This window comes from Heterodontus francisci, chromosome 29, assembly GCF_036365525.1.
Source record: "Heterodontus francisci isolate sHetFra1 chromosome 29, sHetFra1.hap1, whole genome shotgun sequence".
Classification (NCBI taxonomy): domain Eukaryota; kingdom Metazoa; phylum Chordata; class Chondrichthyes; order Heterodontiformes; family Heterodontidae; genus Heterodontus; species Heterodontus francisci.
In genome coordinates this window covers 19,509,589-19,529,430 of record NC_090399.1, presented here as the reverse complement: position 1 = coordinate 19,529,430, position 19,842 = coordinate 19,509,589, and the positions used below count along the sequence as shown (strand labels likewise).

General features: G+C 45.1%; 1 protein-coding gene across 6 annotated transcripts in view; it reads left to right on the top strand.

Annotated features, from left to right (window-relative positions):
• The first annotated feature begins 873 nt into the window (after positions 1–873).
• Positions 874–19,842, top strand: part of LOC137346172 (large proline-rich protein BAG6-like) — a 106,895-nt gene continuing 87,926 nt past the window's right edge. For 4 of the 6 annotated variants that reach the window (XM_068009550.1, XM_068009549.1, XM_068009551.1 and 1 more), the window contains exons 1-5: positions 874–1,028; positions 13,444–13,538; positions 14,073–14,190; positions 16,083–16,294; positions 17,737–17,808. In XM_068009550.1, the coding sequence (XP_067865651.1) occupies positions 13,470–13,538; positions 14,073–14,190; positions 16,083–16,294; positions 17,737–17,808 (471 nt within the window). In that variant the 5' untranslated portion in view covers positions 874–1,028; positions 13,444–13,469. The remainder of the gene's footprint in view (positions 1,029–13,443; positions 13,539–14,072; positions 14,191–16,082; positions 16,295–17,736; positions 17,809–19,842) is intronic. The other 2 variants (XM_068009547.1, XM_068009552.1) reach the window with 2 other exon arrangements.

The window sequence follows — 19,842 nt, the reverse complement described above, 5'->3', positions numbered from 1 at the left end:
ATTCAGTGAGTTTGGTCACTGGGTGAGTTTGGATATTCAGTGAGTTTGGTTATTCATTGAGTTTGGTCACTGAGTGAGTTTGTATATTCAGTGAGTTTGGTCACTGGGTAAGTTTGGATATTCAGTGAGTTTGGTCACTGGGTGAGTTTGGATATTCAGTTCGTTGGTCACTGGGTGAGTTTGGATATTCAGTGAGTTTAGATATTCAGTGAGTTTGGTCACTGGGTGAGTTTGGATATTCAGTGAGTTTAGATATTCAGTGAGTTTGGTCATTGGGTGGGTTTGGATATTCAGTGAGTTTGGGCACTGGGTGAGTTTGGATATTCAGTTAGTTGGTCACTGGGTGAGTTTGGATATTCAGTGAGTTTCGATATTCAGTGAGTTTGGTCATTGGGTGAGTTTGGATCTTCAGTGAGTTTGGACACTGCATGAGTTTGGATAGTCAGTGAGTGAGTTTGAATATTCAGTGAGTTTGGTCATTGGGTGAGTTTGGATATTCAGTGAGTTTGGGCACTGGGTAAATTTGGATATTCAGTGAGTTTGGGCACTGGGTAAATTTGGATATTCAGTGAGTTTGGGCACTGGGTAAATTTGGATATTCAGTGAGTTTAGATATTCAGTGAGTTTGGGCACTGGGTAAATTTGGATATTCAGTGAGTTTGGGCACTTGGTTAGTTTGGAGAGTCAATGAGTTTGGGCACTGGATGAGTTTGGATATTCGTTGACTTTGGTCACTGGGTTAATTTGGATATTCAGTGATTTTGGTCAGTGGGCTAGTTTGGATATTCAGTGAGCTTGGGCACTGGGTGAATGTGTCAGTTTGGATCAGGCAGTCTCCCGGTCAGTCCCGGTCTCCAGGCATTGGAGGGGTCCTTGCAGCGGCGGCGGCAGTGCGCAGGCGCGGAGTCTCCGGGAGAATCGTTTTTCCCAGCGCCCCCGTCCGGTTTTCGGGAATCTGTGCCCCGGGAGGGAGCAGCGCGGTTAGACCGGAGAGCCGGAGCCGAGCCAGCGAAAGAGCGAGCACCAGGGTGAGTGCGGCTGAGGGACAGAGGCCTGGCTGACGCCCCGTTCCTCGGCAACCGTGGCAGAGGCCGCAGGCTTCACGGTAGCGGGAGCAAGGCTTTTGAATAGAACATTATTCCTGAGTGTGAGCAGAGGGTGCAGTGAATGTTCACTCATTCCTGACTGGATAGGACAGGGAGAGATGGTGGATAGGGAGGCAGACGGGATAGTTTCCTTTGTTGACCCATGTGTTGAATATAAGACGGGAGGGGGTGGTGGGGAGAGGATCTGTTTTACTAGAACTGTAAAAAAACACAAGTGCAAAAGCACATTAAAGCTAAATACTGCTAATGCTGGAAATCTGAAATAAAAACAGAAAACGATGGAAATACTCAACAGGCCCGGCAGCATCTGTGGAGAGGGAAACAGATTTAACGTTTCAGGTTATGTGACCTTTCTGATGAAAGATCACAGATTTAAAACGTTAACTCTGCTTCTCTCGCCACAGATGCTGCTGGGCCTGTTGAGTGTTTCCAGCACTTTCTGTTATTGTGTAAAAACACTCATGAGGCTACAGTGAAGAGTCACCACATTACAGGAAGGATGTGATCGCACGAGAGAGGGTACCGAGGTGATTTACAGAGCGTGTTGCCAGGAATGGAGAATTTTAGCTATGAGGAAGGATTGGATAGGTTGGGTTTGTTTTCTTTGGTATAGAGGAGACTGAAGGGAGATTTATTGGAGGTGTATAAAATGATGAAGGGCCTGGACAGAGTGTATTGGAAGGTCCTATTTCCCTTAGCAGAGGTGTCAATAACCGGAGAGCATAGATTTGATGGGAGGATTAGAGGGGAGAAGGCGCAGTGGTAATGTCACTAGACTTGTAATCCAGATTTCATGCTCTGCGGCACGGGTTTGAATCCCGCCATGGCAGATGGTGAAATTTGAAATCTGGAATTAAAAAGCTCTAGTGGTGGCCATGAAACCATTGTTGATTGTTGTGAACCAGATGGGTTTTTACTCGACCTTTAGGAAGGAAATCTGCTGTCCTTACCTGGACTGGCCTGTATGTGATTCCAGACCCACAGCAATGTGGTTGACTCTTAAAATGCCCTCTGAAATGGCTTAGCCAGCCACATAGGTTCAAGGGCAATTAGGGATGGGCAATAAATGCTGGCCTAGCCAGCAATGCCCACATCTCACAAAATGAATTTAAAAATAGGGTTTTTTCACTCAGAGGGTGGTCTGGAACTCACTGCCTGAAAGAGCAGTAGAGGCAGAAACACTCATCACATTTAAAGAAATCTCCTGGATATGTATTTTAGATGCTGTAAGCTACAGTGTGAGGGAAGAGGAGCTGGAAGGTGGGATTAGGCAGGATGGATCATCTTCAGCTGAAATGGCCCCCTCCTATCCCATAAATTGTTCTATGTTTCGATGACAGGCGCAATGAAGGGGAAAGATGGGCAATAGATGAATACTGAGGTAGGAGGGAGAATGAGTCGACATTAAAAGATGGAGGACAGATGGAAGGGGTAGGCATCTTGTGGAATGGGGGGATTTCAGGGATAGACATGCTCAGCCCCAGATGGGATAAGAGAGGGCACTTGCCAAGGGAAACATCCATCTGCTGCTCATCAGCTCAGAATATTTCATTGCACTGGAGGGGGTAGTTAGAAAAAGATGATTTCAAGATAATTGTCAAAAAGTTCGGGGGGTGGAGATGTGGAATTTAAAAAAAAAGTCATCAGCAATCGCACTCTTGCCTCTGAGCCGGAAGCTTTCCTGATTAAAATCCTGCTCCAGTGCAGTGTTGAGGGAGTGCTGCACTGCAGGAAGTGCTGTCATTCCGATAAGATGTTCAACCAAGGCTCCCTCAGGTGGATGTGAAAGATCCTATGGCACTATTTTGAAGAGGAGCAGGGGAGTTACTTCCAGGGTCCTGGACCAATATTTATCCCTTGAGCAACATCACAAATACAGATAATCTGGTGGTTATTGAGCTGCTGTTTGTTGGGAGCTTGCTGAGTACATATTAGCTGATGCTTTTTCTACATGACAACAGTGACTGCATTTCAAAAGTCATTCATCGGCTGTAAAACACTTTGGGGCATCCTGAAAATCTAGTTTTGTTCTTTGCTCCTACAATCTAGAGCTGTCTTATTTTTAGAGATCTTTCTGTGCTGAAAAAAAGTCTTCCAAAAAGTGGTTGAGCTTAGGTCAAAAAGGGAAATCTCAAAACTGAGATTGATCATTTTTCTTGCTAGGTCAGGATATTGAGGGTTATGGAGCCAAGGTCAGTAGATGGGTTAATGTGCTGATTTGCTGTGATCTAACTGAATGGCAGAACAGGATCAAGGGGCTGTCCTCTTGTTCCTACGAAAGCAAGTTTTTGAGGTCTGGGAGGTTGATCAAGCCATCCTTAATTCCCCCTCCCCTTTTTCCCCAAACGCTGCTGACCTTATTTCCCTGACTGGAGTTGAACTGCCTGTTGCCAGGGTAACTGGAGAAAAGAGAGCAAAACGGTCCCCCATAGTTTTCAATCTGGTTTAAAAGTGTCAGAGCAGATGTAGTGCCAAGTGCATTCTGTGCTCTTAAGTTCCTGAAACTTTTTGGCTATATGGTTTCTTCCTTGCAGGATGTTGGCAGATTGGGCTGTTCAGATTTGTAGAGGAATTATTAAGAACAAATCTCTCAAAGGTTTTGCCATAAAGGGGATGGGCATCTGGTTGAATTGTTGTATTTTTAGGGGAAGGACCAAAGGTGCTTAGGACAGCATACCACGTAGCTGGAAAAACATGTAGATCAGGATAGCTGCAAATTCAGTCCCTGGTATTAAATTTGGCATCGTTCATCTCAGAGTTGCTCTGGTTAGCCACCGAGCCTGGTAGAAGAGCCAAAACTCCATTTTGAGAAGAAGACGTGGTTTGATCAAGTTACTGGCTTAGCCTGAAAGAAGTGAAAGCATTTGAGGAGAAAGACATCTTTGGCAGGAAAGAGTGAACTGGGTTGCTTGGAGGGAATTGAACAATGATGAGTAACATAGAATGGTTAAAGCACGAGGAGACCATTCAGCTCTTTGAGCCTGTGCTGACTCTCTACAAAAGCAACTCAACTAGTTCGACTCCCCCACCTTTTCCCCATAGCCTTTCAATTTTTTTCCTCTTCAGGTGCTTATCCAATTCCCTTTTGAAAGCCACATTTGCATCTGCCTGCACCACACTTTCAAGCAGTGCATTACGATCCTGACCCCGTGTGAAAGTTTTTCCTCTTGTCACCTTTGGTTCTTTCACCAATCATCAAGTCTCTCTCCTCCGCTACTTGATCCTTCTGCCAAGGGGAACAGTTTCTCTCTCTTCCCCCTCTCCCTCCTCTTACTCTATCTAAATCCCTTGTGATGTTGAACACATCTATGAAGTCCCCTGTCAGCCTTCTCAAAGGAAAACAACTCCAGCTTCTCCAATCTATCCATGTAACTGAAGTCCCTCATCCCTGGATCCATTCTTGTAAATCTTTTCTGCACCCTCTCTAAAGCCTTCACATCCTTCTTAAACTGCAGTGCCCAGAATTAGACACACTGCTCCAGTTATGACCAAAGCAGTTTTTTAAAAAAGGTTCATCAGAACTTCCTTGCTTTTGTACTCTGCGTGTCTGTTTATAAAGCCCAGGATTCCCTATGCTTTTTTAACCACTTTCTCAACCTGCCGCTCTCAATGATTTGTAAACATATACCCCCAGGTATATGTTTCCATGCAAGTGCAAGAGATGCAACACCTTCCCTTTCACCTCTTGACTTCTCACCTTCCAGGCCCCTGAACACTCCTTTCAAGTGAAACAGCGATACACTTATACTTTCAATTTAGTGTACTGTATTTGCTGCTCGCAATGTGGTCTCCTTGACATTGAGGTGACTAAGCGCAGACTGGGTGGCTGTTTTGTGGAACATTTCCATTCAGTACCTAAGCACAACCCTGAGCTTCTAGTTGCTTGTAATTTCAATTCTCTACCTTGCTCCCACTCTGACTTTTCTGGCCTTGGCCCACTACAGTGTTCCAATGAAGCTCAACACAAGCCTGAGGAACACACCTCATCTTTCTGACTGGGCATGTTCCAGCCTTCTGAACTCAACATTGAGTTCAATAATTTTATATGATACAAGTGACTCCTGACAACGTAACCCAGCGCCGACATCATCAGAGTGCTCCCAACTTCGCGCATGCACAGAACAGACTCTTGCTGTCAGTACGGTGCTGCGCATGCGCAGTCTTTGTCAGCAGCCAGCTTGCCAGGACGCTTCACACGCGCAAAAACGTCATTGCGTACTGCAAGGTCTGCTCGCCGCTCACTCCCCGCCTCGCCACTTCTCTTCTCCCCCCCCTCCCCACCCCGGCTGCTTGCTCGCTGCTTCACCCCCCCTCCCCCCCCCCCCCCCGACCTACCTGTGGACCACTCGTTCCCCACCTCGCCTCTTCCTCCCCTCCCACTTCTGGTCCCCGCTCCCTGCCGCGATCACCACCTTTCTACCCTGCGCTGGGGAGTGAGAGTGTGGCATGATGGGGAGGGAAACTGCTAACAGGACGGAGCGGGGAGCAGAGGAAAGGAAGTGGCGAAGCCGGGTGTGAGTGGCCCACGGGGGTGTGTGAAGCGGGGAGCGAGTGTCCGAGGAGGGGAGAGAGGGGGAGAAGTGGCGAGGCGTGGAGCAAGCGGAGGGCAGACGGGCGTGGGAGGCTCCGGCAAAGAAGCACGATGGCAGGAGGGAGCAGGGTACTGTTGGGGGTGGGATGGAGGTGGCAATTGCAGCCACTGTGGGCATTTGGGTTTCATTTGTTTTTGTTTGTGATGAATTGAGCAGCGCCATCTTTAATCCTGGCAGCTGCCTGAGATGTCGCAGACACTGACGTTTCAGTGGAAGAGGCTGCAATTGCGCATTTGCAAGTACTGTGCCACCTAGCGGTTGCGTTGTCAGTAAACACAGCCTAGATTATAACTTCTGCCCCCATTTTTTTTCTTTTTTGTTTTCTTTTGCTGGTTCGTTTTTTTATCCCACCACTTGTTTGTTTCTTAATCCCTTCGCTTTATGTTCGGGTGGCTGCTACCCTGTCTTTTACACCTCATCCAGACACATCTTTTGTTTCTTCACTTGTCCATTACTACCAGCTTTGGCTTTGTACCATGGAGCCTTTTGTCATTTAATGACTTCTGCTCTCCACCCTATCACAGACCTTACAATAAAAGCAAAATACTGGAAATCGGAAATAAAAACAGGAAGGGCTGGAAATACTCAGGTCTGGCAGCATCCTTGGAGAGAGAAACAGTTAACATTTCAGGTCTGTCACAGAGTCTGTTGAGTATTTCCAGAACTTTCTGTTATCACAGACATTTCCTTTTGTTGTTGTTCTCCCCTCCTCCCTGTCAGTTGCTCAAAACCTGTTGCATTTCTCAGTTCTGATGAAAGGTCTCACAGACCTGAAATGTGAACTTTACTTCTCCCTCCACATGCTGACAGACCTGCTGAGTGTTTCCTGCATTTTCTGTTTTCGTTTCAGATTTCCATCATCTGTGGTATTTTGCTTTTGTACCCCAGATCTCTCTATTCCTGAACCCTTTTAGAATTATACTCTTTAGTTGTATTGCAGGGTTGCATTTAAGGTCAAAGGAGACAATGAGGCTGGCAATGCCCACAGATGAAGCACGACATTAAATTAACAGGGATGTGGATTCAAGTCAGTGGAGGCAGGTTCAGGCCGTTCCTGGCAAAAATATGGTCGATATGTTGAAGAAACTACTGGGTGGGGTAATTGGGTCAAAAATACAACTAGATGCTGTGATGGGGAGACTGTTGTTTCTTTCTAGGTAGATGCGTTACGCTAATTTACTTTCTCATGATTGTGTCTGGAGCAACAAAGATAAGAGGATTGAGCTGTATTTAGACGTGTGGATGACATCCAAGAAAATCTTTGAATTGAATTTAGTTAAAAGACATTCTTGAATGTGCTTTCAGGAAGGAAAGCTGTGTCCCTAACCTGGTCTGGCTATGTCGGTAACTCCAGGTTCACAGAAATGTGGTTGGCTTTTAACTACCCTCTGAAATGACCATTCAGTTGTATTCAAGATGGTGGCTCACCACCAAGGGCACTTAGGGGTGGGCAGTAAATGCTGGCCTTGCCAGCGATGCCCACATCCCATGATTGAATTTTTTAAAAATCGTCTGTGCCTTGTCCCTTTTGTACCCTGTTTTGTGCCGACATGCTGCTGATTTGGAGGCAGACTTTATGCATCCTTCCCCCTCCACGTCCCCACCTCTGCCACTTAGAAGTCTGCTGCAAGGATGACATGAGTTGGAAACGCTTCCTAAAATCCACTGTACCAACGCTTAGCATCATTGCAGCAAAGCCTCATGATGGGAGATAGGGTGGGGGAGCAAAGAGCAACATCCAAACTATTTCCAATATGATCCAAGTAGTGGAACAATTGGTAACTTGAGAAACACTGCGTTAGTGGTCTGTAATATTTAAGATTCTGGATCATGCTGCCTTATAATACTTATAATTGAGGAACGCTCCTTAAAGAAAGAGACCGGTGCTGAGAGCGTTTAGAACTAGGGTTGATAGTCCTAAATGGGGGACTCCTTATCCTGAGACTGAGAGGAGGAGAAATTTCTTCACTTTGGTGAATTGGAATTCTCTACCCCAGAGAGCTGTGGATGCTCTGTGTGGATATACTGAAGGCAGAGTTCGGTAGACATTTGGACACTAAGGGAAATGATGAATATGGGGATACGGCAGGAAAGTGGAGCTGAGGTAGAAGTTCAGCTGTGATGTTAATGAATGGCAGAGCAGGCTTGAGAGGACAGATGGCCTGCTCCTATTTAAGTCCAAGTGTACTGTACTGGGTATAGGAAAGAGCTTTGCAGGGCTTGAATGGGACAGAAGATTTCTTGGAAAACGTGCAGAATTCTGTACAGAGAACAACATTCTAGGCACTGGACAGTCAGAATTCAATCGCATTTAATTTGAAGTGTTTAAATGGGTAGAATTGTAAGGCACCTGTACGTGCAGCCAGGCAGCTGTGCAGGAATAATGGCCAGCTGTTCAAGATCAGCTTCCTCTATTGACGATAATTCTCGAGGAAGTTTGACTAATTTTTTTTGAGGGACACCATCCCAACAAATCTCTTGCTCGGGGGCCACTCTGGGAAATGCTGCAGTAATGTGACTGTCTGCACCCATCATTTCCAATTAGCTGATTTCTTCCCTGCAGGATTGGACACGAGAATGATCACCAGTCATTCTGTTAGATCTGGAGCCAAAAAATAAAGATTAACAATTTAAAGTGGCTGAATTGTCAGTAAAAAGTCAATGCCCTTCAGGAAAGACAACCCCTGTCACTACTCCATCTGGTTTGTGTGTGATTCTGATATGATTTGAACTGCCCTCTGATGTGACCTGGCAAATGAGGATGGGCAATAAATGCAGCCCTGTTGTCCACATTTTAAAAAAATTCTTTCACGGGATGTGGGCATCGCCGGCAAGGCCAGTATTTATTGCCTATCTAAACAGGCTAAACAGGTAAGGCCTTTATTCATTAGAGTTTAGAAGAATGAGGGGGTGATCTTATTGAAGCGTGCAAGATTCTGAGGGGGCTTGACAGGGTAGATGTTGAGAAGATGTTTCCACTAGTCGGGGAATCTCGAACTAGGGGACACATAGTTACAGAATAAGGGGACACTCATTTAAAACTGAGCTGCGAAGGAATTTCTTCTCTGAGGGTAGTGAATGTCTGGAATTCTCTACCCCAGAGAGCTGTGGAGGCTAGATCAGTGAAAGTATTTAAAGAGGAGGTAGTTAGATTTTTGAAATAACGAAAGAGGAGTGAGGTCTGGGATGGGCAATAAATGTTGGCCTCGGTAATGCCCACATCCTGTGCAAGAATTTTTTTAAAATGTGGACAACAGGGCTGCATTTATTGCCCATCCCTAATTAAGAACATAACATAAGAAATAGGAGCAGGATTAGGCCATTCGGCCCTTCAAGCCTGCCCCGCCATTCAATAAGATCATGGCTGATCTGCCCCAGACTTCAACTCGTCTTTCGTGCCAGCTCCTCAAAGCCCTCAACTCCCCGATATTTCAAAAATCTATCTCCCTCCTCTTTAAATATTTTCAGTGATCTAGCCTCCACAACTCTTTGGGGTAGAGAATTCCAGACATTCACTACCCTCTGAGAGAAGAAGTTCCTTCACATCTCAATTTGAAATGAGTGTCCCCTTATTCTGTAACTATGTCCCCTAGTTCGAGATTCCCCGACTAGTGGAAACATCTTCTCAACATCTACCCTGTCAAGCCCTTTCAGAATCTTGTACGTTTCAATAAGATCACCCCTCATTCTTCTAAAGTCTAATGAATAAACGCCTAAACTGTTTAGCCGTTCCTGATCAGTCAGCCCCTTCATCCCAGGAATCAGTCAAGTGAATCTCTTTCGTACTGCCTCCAATGCCAGTATATCCTTACTTAAATACAGGACCAAAACTGTACACGGTACTCCAGGTGAGGCCTTACCAACATCCTGTACAGTTGTAACAAGACTTCCCTATTTTTAAACTCCAACCCCCCCAGCAATAAAGGCCAAAATTCCATTTTCCTCCTTAATTACTTGCTGCACCTGCATGCTAACTTTTTGTGTTTCATGCACAAGAACACCCAGATCCCTCCATGCTGCACTTTTTTGGCATCTCTTTCCATTTAAATAATAGTCTGCCTTTTGATTCTTCCTGCCAAAGTGCTTGGCCTCACACTCTCCTACATTAGACTCCATCTGCCAAGTTTTTTCCCGCTCACTCAACCTATCTATATCCCCTTGCAGATTCCTTATGTCCTCATCACAACATGCCCTCTCATCTATTTTTGTATTGTCAGCAAATTTGGATAGATTACACTCTGCTCCCTCCTCCAAGTCATTAATATAGATAGTAAATAATTGAGGCCCTAGGACTGATCCTTGTGGCACTCCACGAGTTACGTCTTTCCAACCTGAAAAAGATGCATTAATCCCGACTTTCTGTCTTCTGTGTGTTAACCAATCCTCAATCCATGCTAATACATTACCCCCAATACTGTGAGCTCCTATCTTGTGCAATAATCTTTTATGTGGCATCTTATCGAATGCCCTCGAGAAATCTAAATACACTATATCTACCGGTTCCCCTTCATCAACTCTGCTTGTTATATCCTCAAAGAACTCTAGCAAATTTGTCAAACATGTTTTCCTTTGAGAAGGTGGTGGTGAGTTGCCTTCTTGAACTGCTGCAGTCCATGTGGGGTGTCGGTACATTCACAGTGCTGTTAAGAAGGGAATTCCAGGATTTTGACCCAGCGACAGTGAAGGAACGGCGATATAGTTCCAAGTCAGGATGGTGTGTGGCTTGGAGAGGAACTTGCAGGTGGTGGTGTTCCCATGCATCTGCTGCCCTTGTCCTTCTAGGTGGTAGAAGTCGCGGGTTTGGAAGGTGCTGATGAAGGACCCTTGGTGCGTTGCTGCAGTGCATCTTGTAGATGGTACACACTGCTGCCACTGTGCGTCGGTGGTGGAGGGAGTGAATGTTTGTGGATGGGGTGCCAGTCAAGCAGGCTGCTTTGTCCTGGATGGTGTTGAGCTTCTTGAGTGTTGTCAGAGCTGCACCCATCCAGGCAAGTGGAGAGTATTCCATCACACTCCTGACCTGTGCCTTGTAGATTGTGGACAGGATTTGGGGAGTCAGGCGGTGAGTTACTCGCCACAGAATTCCCAGCCTGTGACCTGCTGTATTCGTCGCTGTATTTATATAGCTGGTCAATTCAGTTTCTGGTCAATGGTAACCCCCAGGATGTTGATAGTAGGGGATTCAGCGATGGTAATGCCATTGAATATCTAGGGGAGATGGTTGGATTCTCTCTTGGAGATTGTCATTGCTTGGCACATGTGTGCCACATCCCAACTCTTCCTCTGGATCCAAGCAAATTGCATTGCGTGTCCAACCTACTGTAAGACAATGACAGATTTTCAGTTTTATGTATTTAAAAAAGGGGGATTGTTATAATGGGACTGAACATTTATTGCGAACCCTTGATTTTTTTTTTTTGCTTTTGCCCTGTCATACTATCAAACTTCCTTTGGACACTGAGTGCTGTGTCACAATATGCAGCTCTGCAGTGAGTATAGCCATAAATTAATGGAGTATATTGGCCGTTCCTTGTTGGAGACGGGCTAAATAAGAGAGTTTTGCTCTGATTTTGGTAGCAGTTAGCTAGGTGGGTTTTGGGGAGGGCAGGGTGGTGGTGGAGAAGGTTGGTGGCGCGATGGGGGAGGAGGTTTGTGGTGCAGTGCATTGGGAGACAAGCGACAACTTTTTTTATTGGGATTTAGAAACCCGAGGTCAAGAACAAGAGCCCATAGTGCAAAAAAAAGATGCCACAGAAAATCATTAAGCATTGGTTAGGTGACAATGTGCTTGAGGCAGTAAAGTCTGAAGATGGTATTGAATTCCATAGCTGAGATCCTGGAGAAGAATGGGTGCAAGTCAGAGTCATGATTTCAGCTGCAGATGGGATATTTGGACCTCCTGAAGAATGAGGAAGAACAGTTTAGAGGAAGACAGATCAGAATGGAACGGATGCGCCATCAAAACTGAACGAAACTGACTGGGTTTCATAGGCTGTATGATTAGTGTTTGCAGCCCACATATATGGGTTCCTGGGGCATTGTTGCTGATTAAACCAGAACACTACATTCTGTTGGGATCTGCAGTTTGGGCACGTTCATTTAAGCTTGGTATGGGGTCTGCAGATCTTCGCAGTGCATTTCGTAAGTGGACCATCGGAAAAGCCCAAATGCTGCTCCTATAAAGGCAAGGGTATTAAGGGTTATGGACTGGTGGACGAGGCTTGAAGGGCCGAATGCCTCCTCCTGTACCTATGTTCCAATATCCTGCAAAACTTTGTGTATTTCCAAATTATTTCTACATTTACTGTATTCATAATATTTTTTAAATGCCAATATGACCTATTTAAGTGCCCAAATTGGCATCTTACTGCACTAATTACTGCAAAATAAATGAGGCATTTGCCTTATGCTGAATCGTCCATCTATCTATATATATATATAGATATAAACTCGTATATAAAATATATATGTCCCATGCAGTCAGTTATCCCAGATTAGTGTTTGATGCTACCTCTGTTTTGCAGCCTGAATATCTTTCTGATCCTGTTCTCTCCTCACCAATTCATTCAAATAAATGCTGGCCTGGCCAGTGACGCCCACATCCCATGAAACATATGAAAAAATGATAATGTTATTGCCTGCTGCATTTCCTTCGCTGTTAATCCTGCTGCTAGGGACCCATGGATTTTGCATACTGTGTGTTAATGTGCCTGTGATTATGTGACTCATGGGAATCCTGCCATGTTCTTGCATATTGGTGGGGTCAATTTTAGATGATGCAGTAAGGCTCCTAAACCAGATGCATGTGGCAGAAGTACAAATTTTTGCTTTGAACTATGCTAAATAAGTGCAGTCACAACACTTGTAGGTTTTCTTTCCGTATCATTTTCAGCTTATTTAGGTGAGGGGCGGTAATGGTGGAGGATGGAACACTTTCCATTTTGAACAGCCAGTGTCAACATTGGAACACGTCTGACTATTCCATTTTCCCCACACTCCTGTGGCATCTCGAATATGAGATTGCCAGTCGCTTGTGTGCTGTTGACCCACTCGCCAACTGGGAGCATAACTTAAGAGCCTTCCAAATCATTTTACTTTTTTTTTTAATAGGCTGCATTTCTATAGCACCTTTCATGGTTTTGGGACGTCTCAAAACACTTTACAAGCATAGTCACTATTGTAATGTAGGAAATACGGCAGCCAATTCATGTAGGGCAGGGTCCCACATACAGCAATGAGAAGATAACCTGTATAGGTGATGCTGGTTGAGGAATAAGTATTGGGCCAGGACACTGGGGAGAACTCCCCTGCTCTTCGAAATATGTCCATGGGATGTTTTTACGTCCATCTGCGAGGGCACAATGTTTAACTGCCCCTCTGACAGTGCACCCTCAGTATTGTTCCAAAGTGCCAACCTTGATTTTGTCCCTGGTGCCCTGGGCCAATATTCATCGCTCAAGTGCCTGGAGTGGGCCATGAGCTCCTGACTCAGAGGGTAGAAGGCCACCCACTGTGTCACAGCTAACCCCTTCATAGGATGCCAGCAGCCAACAGTTGATTCTCCCATCAGTTTCGGAGGTGAAAGGGCTATATCTGAACTGGAATCATTGGAATAGTTCAGCACGGAAGGAGACCATTTGACCATCGTGTCTGCAGATCATTAGTTTTAAAAACTGATTGCACTAGATGGATATCAGATAGTTATTGTATGCAGGGACCGTATTAATAATGCATTAACTGTTCAGTTGCAGAGGAGAAGTGAAAGGCAGGCATGGCCACGACAGAGGTTACAGTGAAGACTCTGGACTCCCAGAGCAGAACCTACACAGTTGAAGAAGAGGTAAGGACTGGCTGTATCTGTGGGAGTCCAATGGAACTCTTTTGTTACCACCTTTCTCAACCTCTCCATCGGGGGCCGAGCTATTGCAAAGAACTGGCTTGCTTATTCAGCTGCTGTGCACTTCTTCATCTCATCATAGCGAAGGATGTTAGTGCTGGTCACTGGCAGGCTTTCCATCTCAGGCTGAAGCCCCATACTGAAAATGTCTGCGGGTACTTTACCGAGGTTTATCAGATTCTTTTTCAAAGAGCCAGCAGGGGCATGAAGGGCCAAATAGTCTCCTGTGCTATATTATAAGATCCAGGGATACTCCTTTTTCCCATGGGAAGCACCTGGCCTTTGTTCAGCAGATCCTCATTGCAAGGCTGGGATTCGGAAGCCCTCTGAAATCTGTGCTGTAAACCTGCGTCAGTCCAACTGCATTGCACGTGTTATTTTGTGTCTTGGCATGTGCTGAACCTTTGAGGGCGTTTTGGTGATTTGTCATTTGTTGCAGCCCATTTTTGGGCTAAGCTGATTATCGTTCTCTTTCAGCTTACAGTCAAAGAATTCAAAGAACACATCTCTAGCTCCGTGAACATCCCAGCTGACAAGCAGAGGCTCATATACCAGGGTCGGGTCTTGCAAGATGACAAGAAGCTGAAAGATTATGGCAAGTGTTAATCCTAGTATTCTTGTTCTTTCTTGGTGCCCTACCTTTCCTCTTAACTCATGCTACAGGTGTTCAGTTTACAAACTTTATTATGTAGAATATACTTGAGAAACGGGCCATTGAGCCCAGTTAGTTGTATTGATGGGAATACGGACAAAGTTGTGGGGTGGGGGGATGGTTGGGGTAAAAAGCAGGCATGGCTAACAAAGCCAGATGCATTGATGGAAAATCCACTGGCGGATAACACCCAAGGTCCCCTCTTCGCTTTACAAATGAAGACAGTTTTTGAACAATAAAGTAATCTTGCAGGTATGTACCTGCCTGAAGATTTACCTTCTCCTTTAACTTATAGCAATAAATAAGGAGAAACTGTTTTCAGTGGCCGAAGGGTTGGTAGCATGAGGAGACAGATTTAAGGTAATAGACAAAAGAACCAGAGGCAACATGAGGGGGGGGGAAAAAATTCCAAGTAGTGAGTTATTCTGATCTAGGATGCACTGCCTGAAAGGGCGGTGGAAGCAGATTCAGTAGTGACTTGCAAAAGGGAATCAGATAAATACCTGAAAGGGAAACATTTTCAGGGCTAGCGGGAGTGAGACTAGTTGGATGGCTCTTTGAAAGAGCTACCTCAGGCATGTTAGACTGTGACCTCCTGCGCTGTATCATTCCAATGATTCAATGAAGGTAAAAGCTGTTTGGCTGGAGGAGAAGAGAAAGTGATTAGAATGGAATCCCAGCCCCAAGGTATCTGCAAGGTGCAACTCACCTTTGCTGTCTCCCCCTGCCTACTGATCAAGCAGGAATAGATAGCATGCTAGTCTGTACTGAGGCACTCACTGAGACTGCTAGCAGCTGCTTGTCTCTACAGCAATATTAATCACACAGTATTATATTGTATTGGCAGCATAGTAAACAGGCCTATGCCGGAGGGTTTGCTCCACACAAGCCTCCTCCTGCCTTACTTCATCTCGCCCTGTCTATTAAAACGGAAACAGTGGGGGTTTCTGTGAAACTGCGACAATGCCAAGCGTCTAATTTCTCCTAATCTTGCTTTTGATTTTAAACGTCTAGACTAGGTATTATGAAGACTGCATTTCCATTGACAGTGATGTCTGGTGCCTCCAGTTGATGACTGGCTCAGTTTTACATTGGGGGGAAATGCATTCAGCTCAGGAAATGCCCTGAGTTCCATCGTCTCTACTGAGTTAGCTGATTGCACAGTGGTTGCAGGCTGGGGAAAACCTGCAACTTGCCTGTTGGCACCATAGTACGTTCTCTAAGTCAGCAGGATCATCAGACTGCTGCATTGCACTTGCCTTTGAGTGCGCACAGTTACGTCTTATAATACCATTCTTTTAAATGTAAGCTACATTCGTGGCGTTGTCAATCTGATGGCTCCAGCCTCTTGTGCATCCTTGATTTTAAAAGCTCCACCACTGGTGGCTATGCCTTCAGCAGCCTGGGTCCTAGGCTCCACACTTTCCTCCCTAAACCTCTCCGTGCCTCTATCCCTCTCTCCACCTTTAAGACGCTCCTTAAAACCGACCTCTTTTGGTCACCTGCCCTGATATCTCTTTACGTGGCTCAGTGTTAACTTTTGTTTAATAGTTGCTGCTGTGAAATGCCTTGGGACGTTTTATTATGTTAAAAGGTGCTATATAAATGCAAGTTAGGTTGAATAAAACAGCCAGCACTCTGTCTGGACTCACACTTGAGAAATGGCCATTTGGTTTAGGTCGTGGAGGTTGATCAGTTGTTGTAGTGGAAGGACTTTATCATGTTTGTTCATGACAAATAAATGACTAAGTACTAAGTGACTAAAGCAGACTGTGTGTGTGTGTGTGTTGCTTGCTGCAGAGTTTTAACTTTATTTTGTTCCACCTTCTTCTCAGACGTCCACCATAAAGTTATCCATTTGGTCGAGCGCGCTCCACCACAGGCGCAGTCAGCCACGGGAGGACCTTCCTCGGCAGGTGCTTCCATGCCGCACCCTGCAGGTGTACGAGGGACTCCAGCCGGACCCCATGACAGGAATGCCAACAGTTATGTGATGGTGGGCACCTTCAATTTGCCAGTCAACCTTCTAGACCCTCAGCAGATACAGGTCAGTGGTGGAGAACAGAGAGTAAGGGGCGGCGAGTGGAGCCACCTGGTCAGAGGCCCCCTTCTGCTACGCTGCCCCTGCCCCCCCCCCACCCCCAATAAAATCTGTACTTTAACATCAGGTGGCATGTCAGGCTGTCAGCTTCCTAACTGTTGCAAACTCTTTGCATGTGTTCTTAGTTCCAAAATAATAGAGCACCTCTGTGACACTGAAAAATGGCCTTGCGGACATTCGTGGCCCATCTCTCTACCTGTGACCCTTGGCAGCAGCAACTATTTGCATTTATTCTAGTGCTTTTAAAGTAAAGAAATGTTTCAAGGCACTTTTATAAATAGGTGTAGCAAAATGGATGCAGAGCCAAGAGAGAGATTAGGAGGGGTGACCAACAGCTTGGTCAGAGATTCTGCCAAGCATTTTCTTTCAAAGGACAGAGAGGCAGAGCGTTACGGCAATAATTCTAGAAAGTAGGACCGAGGCAGCTGATATCAATGGTTGGGTGAAGGCACCTGGTAGAGAAGGGGTGGAATCCCAAGTTCCTTTTGAGTTGTGGGGCTTGGGAGCAGTTTGCTTGGGATGAGAGTAGAATGTGTGAACATGAACAGGCCTGACCACCTTGGTGTTTCCCAGGCTCCATATCCCAACTTTTCCATCAAAGAGGATCTCACCCTTCATATTCTGCACTGCTCTGATTGTAGCCCTCATACACTAATTGCAGTGAGAGCCAACTTGTGCTGTATTAATGTTGGTTTTTCACTCTAATTCCCAGGGTTCAGACTTCAGTGTTGTTACTAAACTAGTTAAGAGTGTTAACCACTTATTGTGTGATAATTTATCCAAACCCTCTGATAGGCATGTAACCAGCAGTACTTCATCCTAGTGTTCTTTCTCTTCCTACTTGTGAACCAGGTTTTAAAAGGACAGAATCCATAATTGTAGTGTGGGCAATTTCCAACCGTTTCAACTATGAGTATATTGGAAGTCTTCAGTACAACACGCATTTTCTCTAAGTGCCATGTGTTCACTGTTGCATTTTTATTAACACTGCTATTACTCTAAAGCAGTGAACAAGACCGCAGGTGATTATCGAGTGGTACGAAACCTTGACATGTCCACTGTTGCTATCAGGTCTTCAGAGAAGTGTAACATTGTATATTGCACGGCCAGCTAGCCGAGACTGAATATTAAGAGGTTACTTTCTTACGCAAACCAGTATGGTGCCTGATGTCCCATGCACATTTTGCAGCTGTGCTTGCTTTTAGGAAGGCTCCCAGGTAGCTGCGAATGCATGCACGTCAGAGATGGGCATGCCTTTTTCTTTTGTTTGTATGTGTGTGTGTGTGTGTGTGTTCCCCGATAATGTGACACTGATTTATAGTGTGGGGGATATCCACACAGGTGCTGCAGTGTCGTCCCGATGATATTTCCTTTCCATATTGTTACAGCAATCAGTACAGCAGGTGATGGCAGGTTTGGGTGAGGCTGGTCGGAATACACGAGTCACAACTTCCACCGGGGTAAGTGAAAGTGTGTGTCTTTGCGTGACTGTACATACTTAGTGGGGTGGGGGTAGGTTTGCCAGGTGCACAGGCTGACCGGCACAGTCATGTCCTTTTGAATTTTTCCTTTCAGCCTCAAAAGCTGAGCTAATGCTCCCAGGACTCCCAACCCTGCACACCTTGCATTTTACAACCAAGTATAATTGCCAGTTCAGTTACAACATTCCAAAGCTTATTGTACTGGCGCTATGGTTTAAGTTGAGTATTTTGCCACGTTTACACACGAGTATTGTGCATGTTATGACACTCAAAAAGCTGCATTCTGCTTACCGTTTAAGCTCAGGGTTGTTAACCATTTGCTTGTTTAGGTGGATTGTTCGACTTATTGGCTGTATTAGACTAGCGTTTGATATGGTCCCACCAAAGCAACTAGCAGCGAGGGTAATAAATGGCAAGTGGAGGTAAGGGGAATATGATTGTATGGATGGAAGGATGGTTGGACAGCAGAAAGACCAGCGGTAAAAACAAGTTTCTCAGAATGGTGAGATATGGTGCCCATGTTGTTACCGCTCACATTTACTATACATCTCAGTGATCTGGGCTGAGGAATTGAGAAAGCAAAATTGAAACTTCTTTGGCATTAAATTGGTGGGGATTGTAATAAATTGGGAGGAAGATTACAAAAGACTGTAGGATGACCCAGGCTAGCAGGATTGACAGACCTGGTTAAATGTAAAAGTGCAAAGTATTACCTTTTGGAAGTAATATGTCTTAAAAGCGAGCAGAGGGCATCTCAGTGTACAGGGAAGTGGAGTTGAGGCCGAAGATGAGCCACGATCATATTGAATCAGAGCAGAATGGAGGGGCCATGTGGTCTACTCCTGCTCCTAATTCTTATGTTTACAGATATACAAGTCATTTTAAGATGGCAGTGCAAGTAGAAATGTATCTAGAAGCATAGAATACAATAACAAGGTGGCCAAGATTGATCTTGCACAAGACTGTAGTTCTGTTGGGTTTCCCAAAACTATAGGCAACACTCCATTATAGAAGCAATGGATGGGTTGCAGTGTAGATTAACTGGGTTGTTGTCAGAGATGAGTTTATGAAAATTGACATTTTTTTCATGAGAACTGAGAAGACGGAGGTGGGAGGGGGGATGATCTGGTAGAGGTTGTCAAAATAAGGAGAGAATTATTGATTTGCTTTAACTCCGTCACAAGCCACAAACAACAGAACGCAAATCACACAATCACAAGAAACTGAGGTGAAAGAAGTAAAGTAAACTCCTTGATCTAAAGAGTCGTTAAAATGTGGGAGTTATTGTCACAAATTGTTGAAAGTCTTTAAAAGGTTATTGGGTTGCTGTTTGGGGAAAAAAGGTATATTAAAGGATATGGGTAGCCTTTAGGAAAGTAAAATTAGGTTAGAAGGCACATAGGAAGAAAGAAATGAGCACAGAATTAAATGTCTTTGTTCCGAAACATTTTATAATACTCAGCTGGTGGAAATGATGAGTGTTTTAACCTAGGTAGAGTCTTTTTTTTTTTACCCCGCAACTGAGGCTAATCTTTTATAATGTGCAATTCATTGAATGTTTTGTTTAATAACATTTTTCAATTGTTCGAAGGAGTGATTATTTGTGCAAGTGCAAACTTGATGACAAGGCTGTGTGAAAGCAGTTCTCCCTGGCCTGCTCCTATATAGTTGGTGGGTAATAGTGGGTAAACTCACAGCTTAATGTTTCACTCAGCCAGACAGACCTAGAAGATCCCATCTGCTACTAATTGCTGTGGAGTGAGCTGCTCTGTCAGGATGGCTCCATAGTGAAGCTAGGTGCTATGATTATAGATCAGAGGGGAGAGGGTTGCGGGGGGTGGGTTGGGTGCGGAGAGAGGGGTGAAATCGGCAAGAATATTGTGCAGTTACCCCTGCTGGGAAGTATGGTATAACAGAACTCAGCAGTTACACCCCCATGGAGATCGCGTGTGTCAAGAATGGTAATATTGGTGAATTATTGGAGAGCCGGCAATGCTCCGTGGAACGACATGC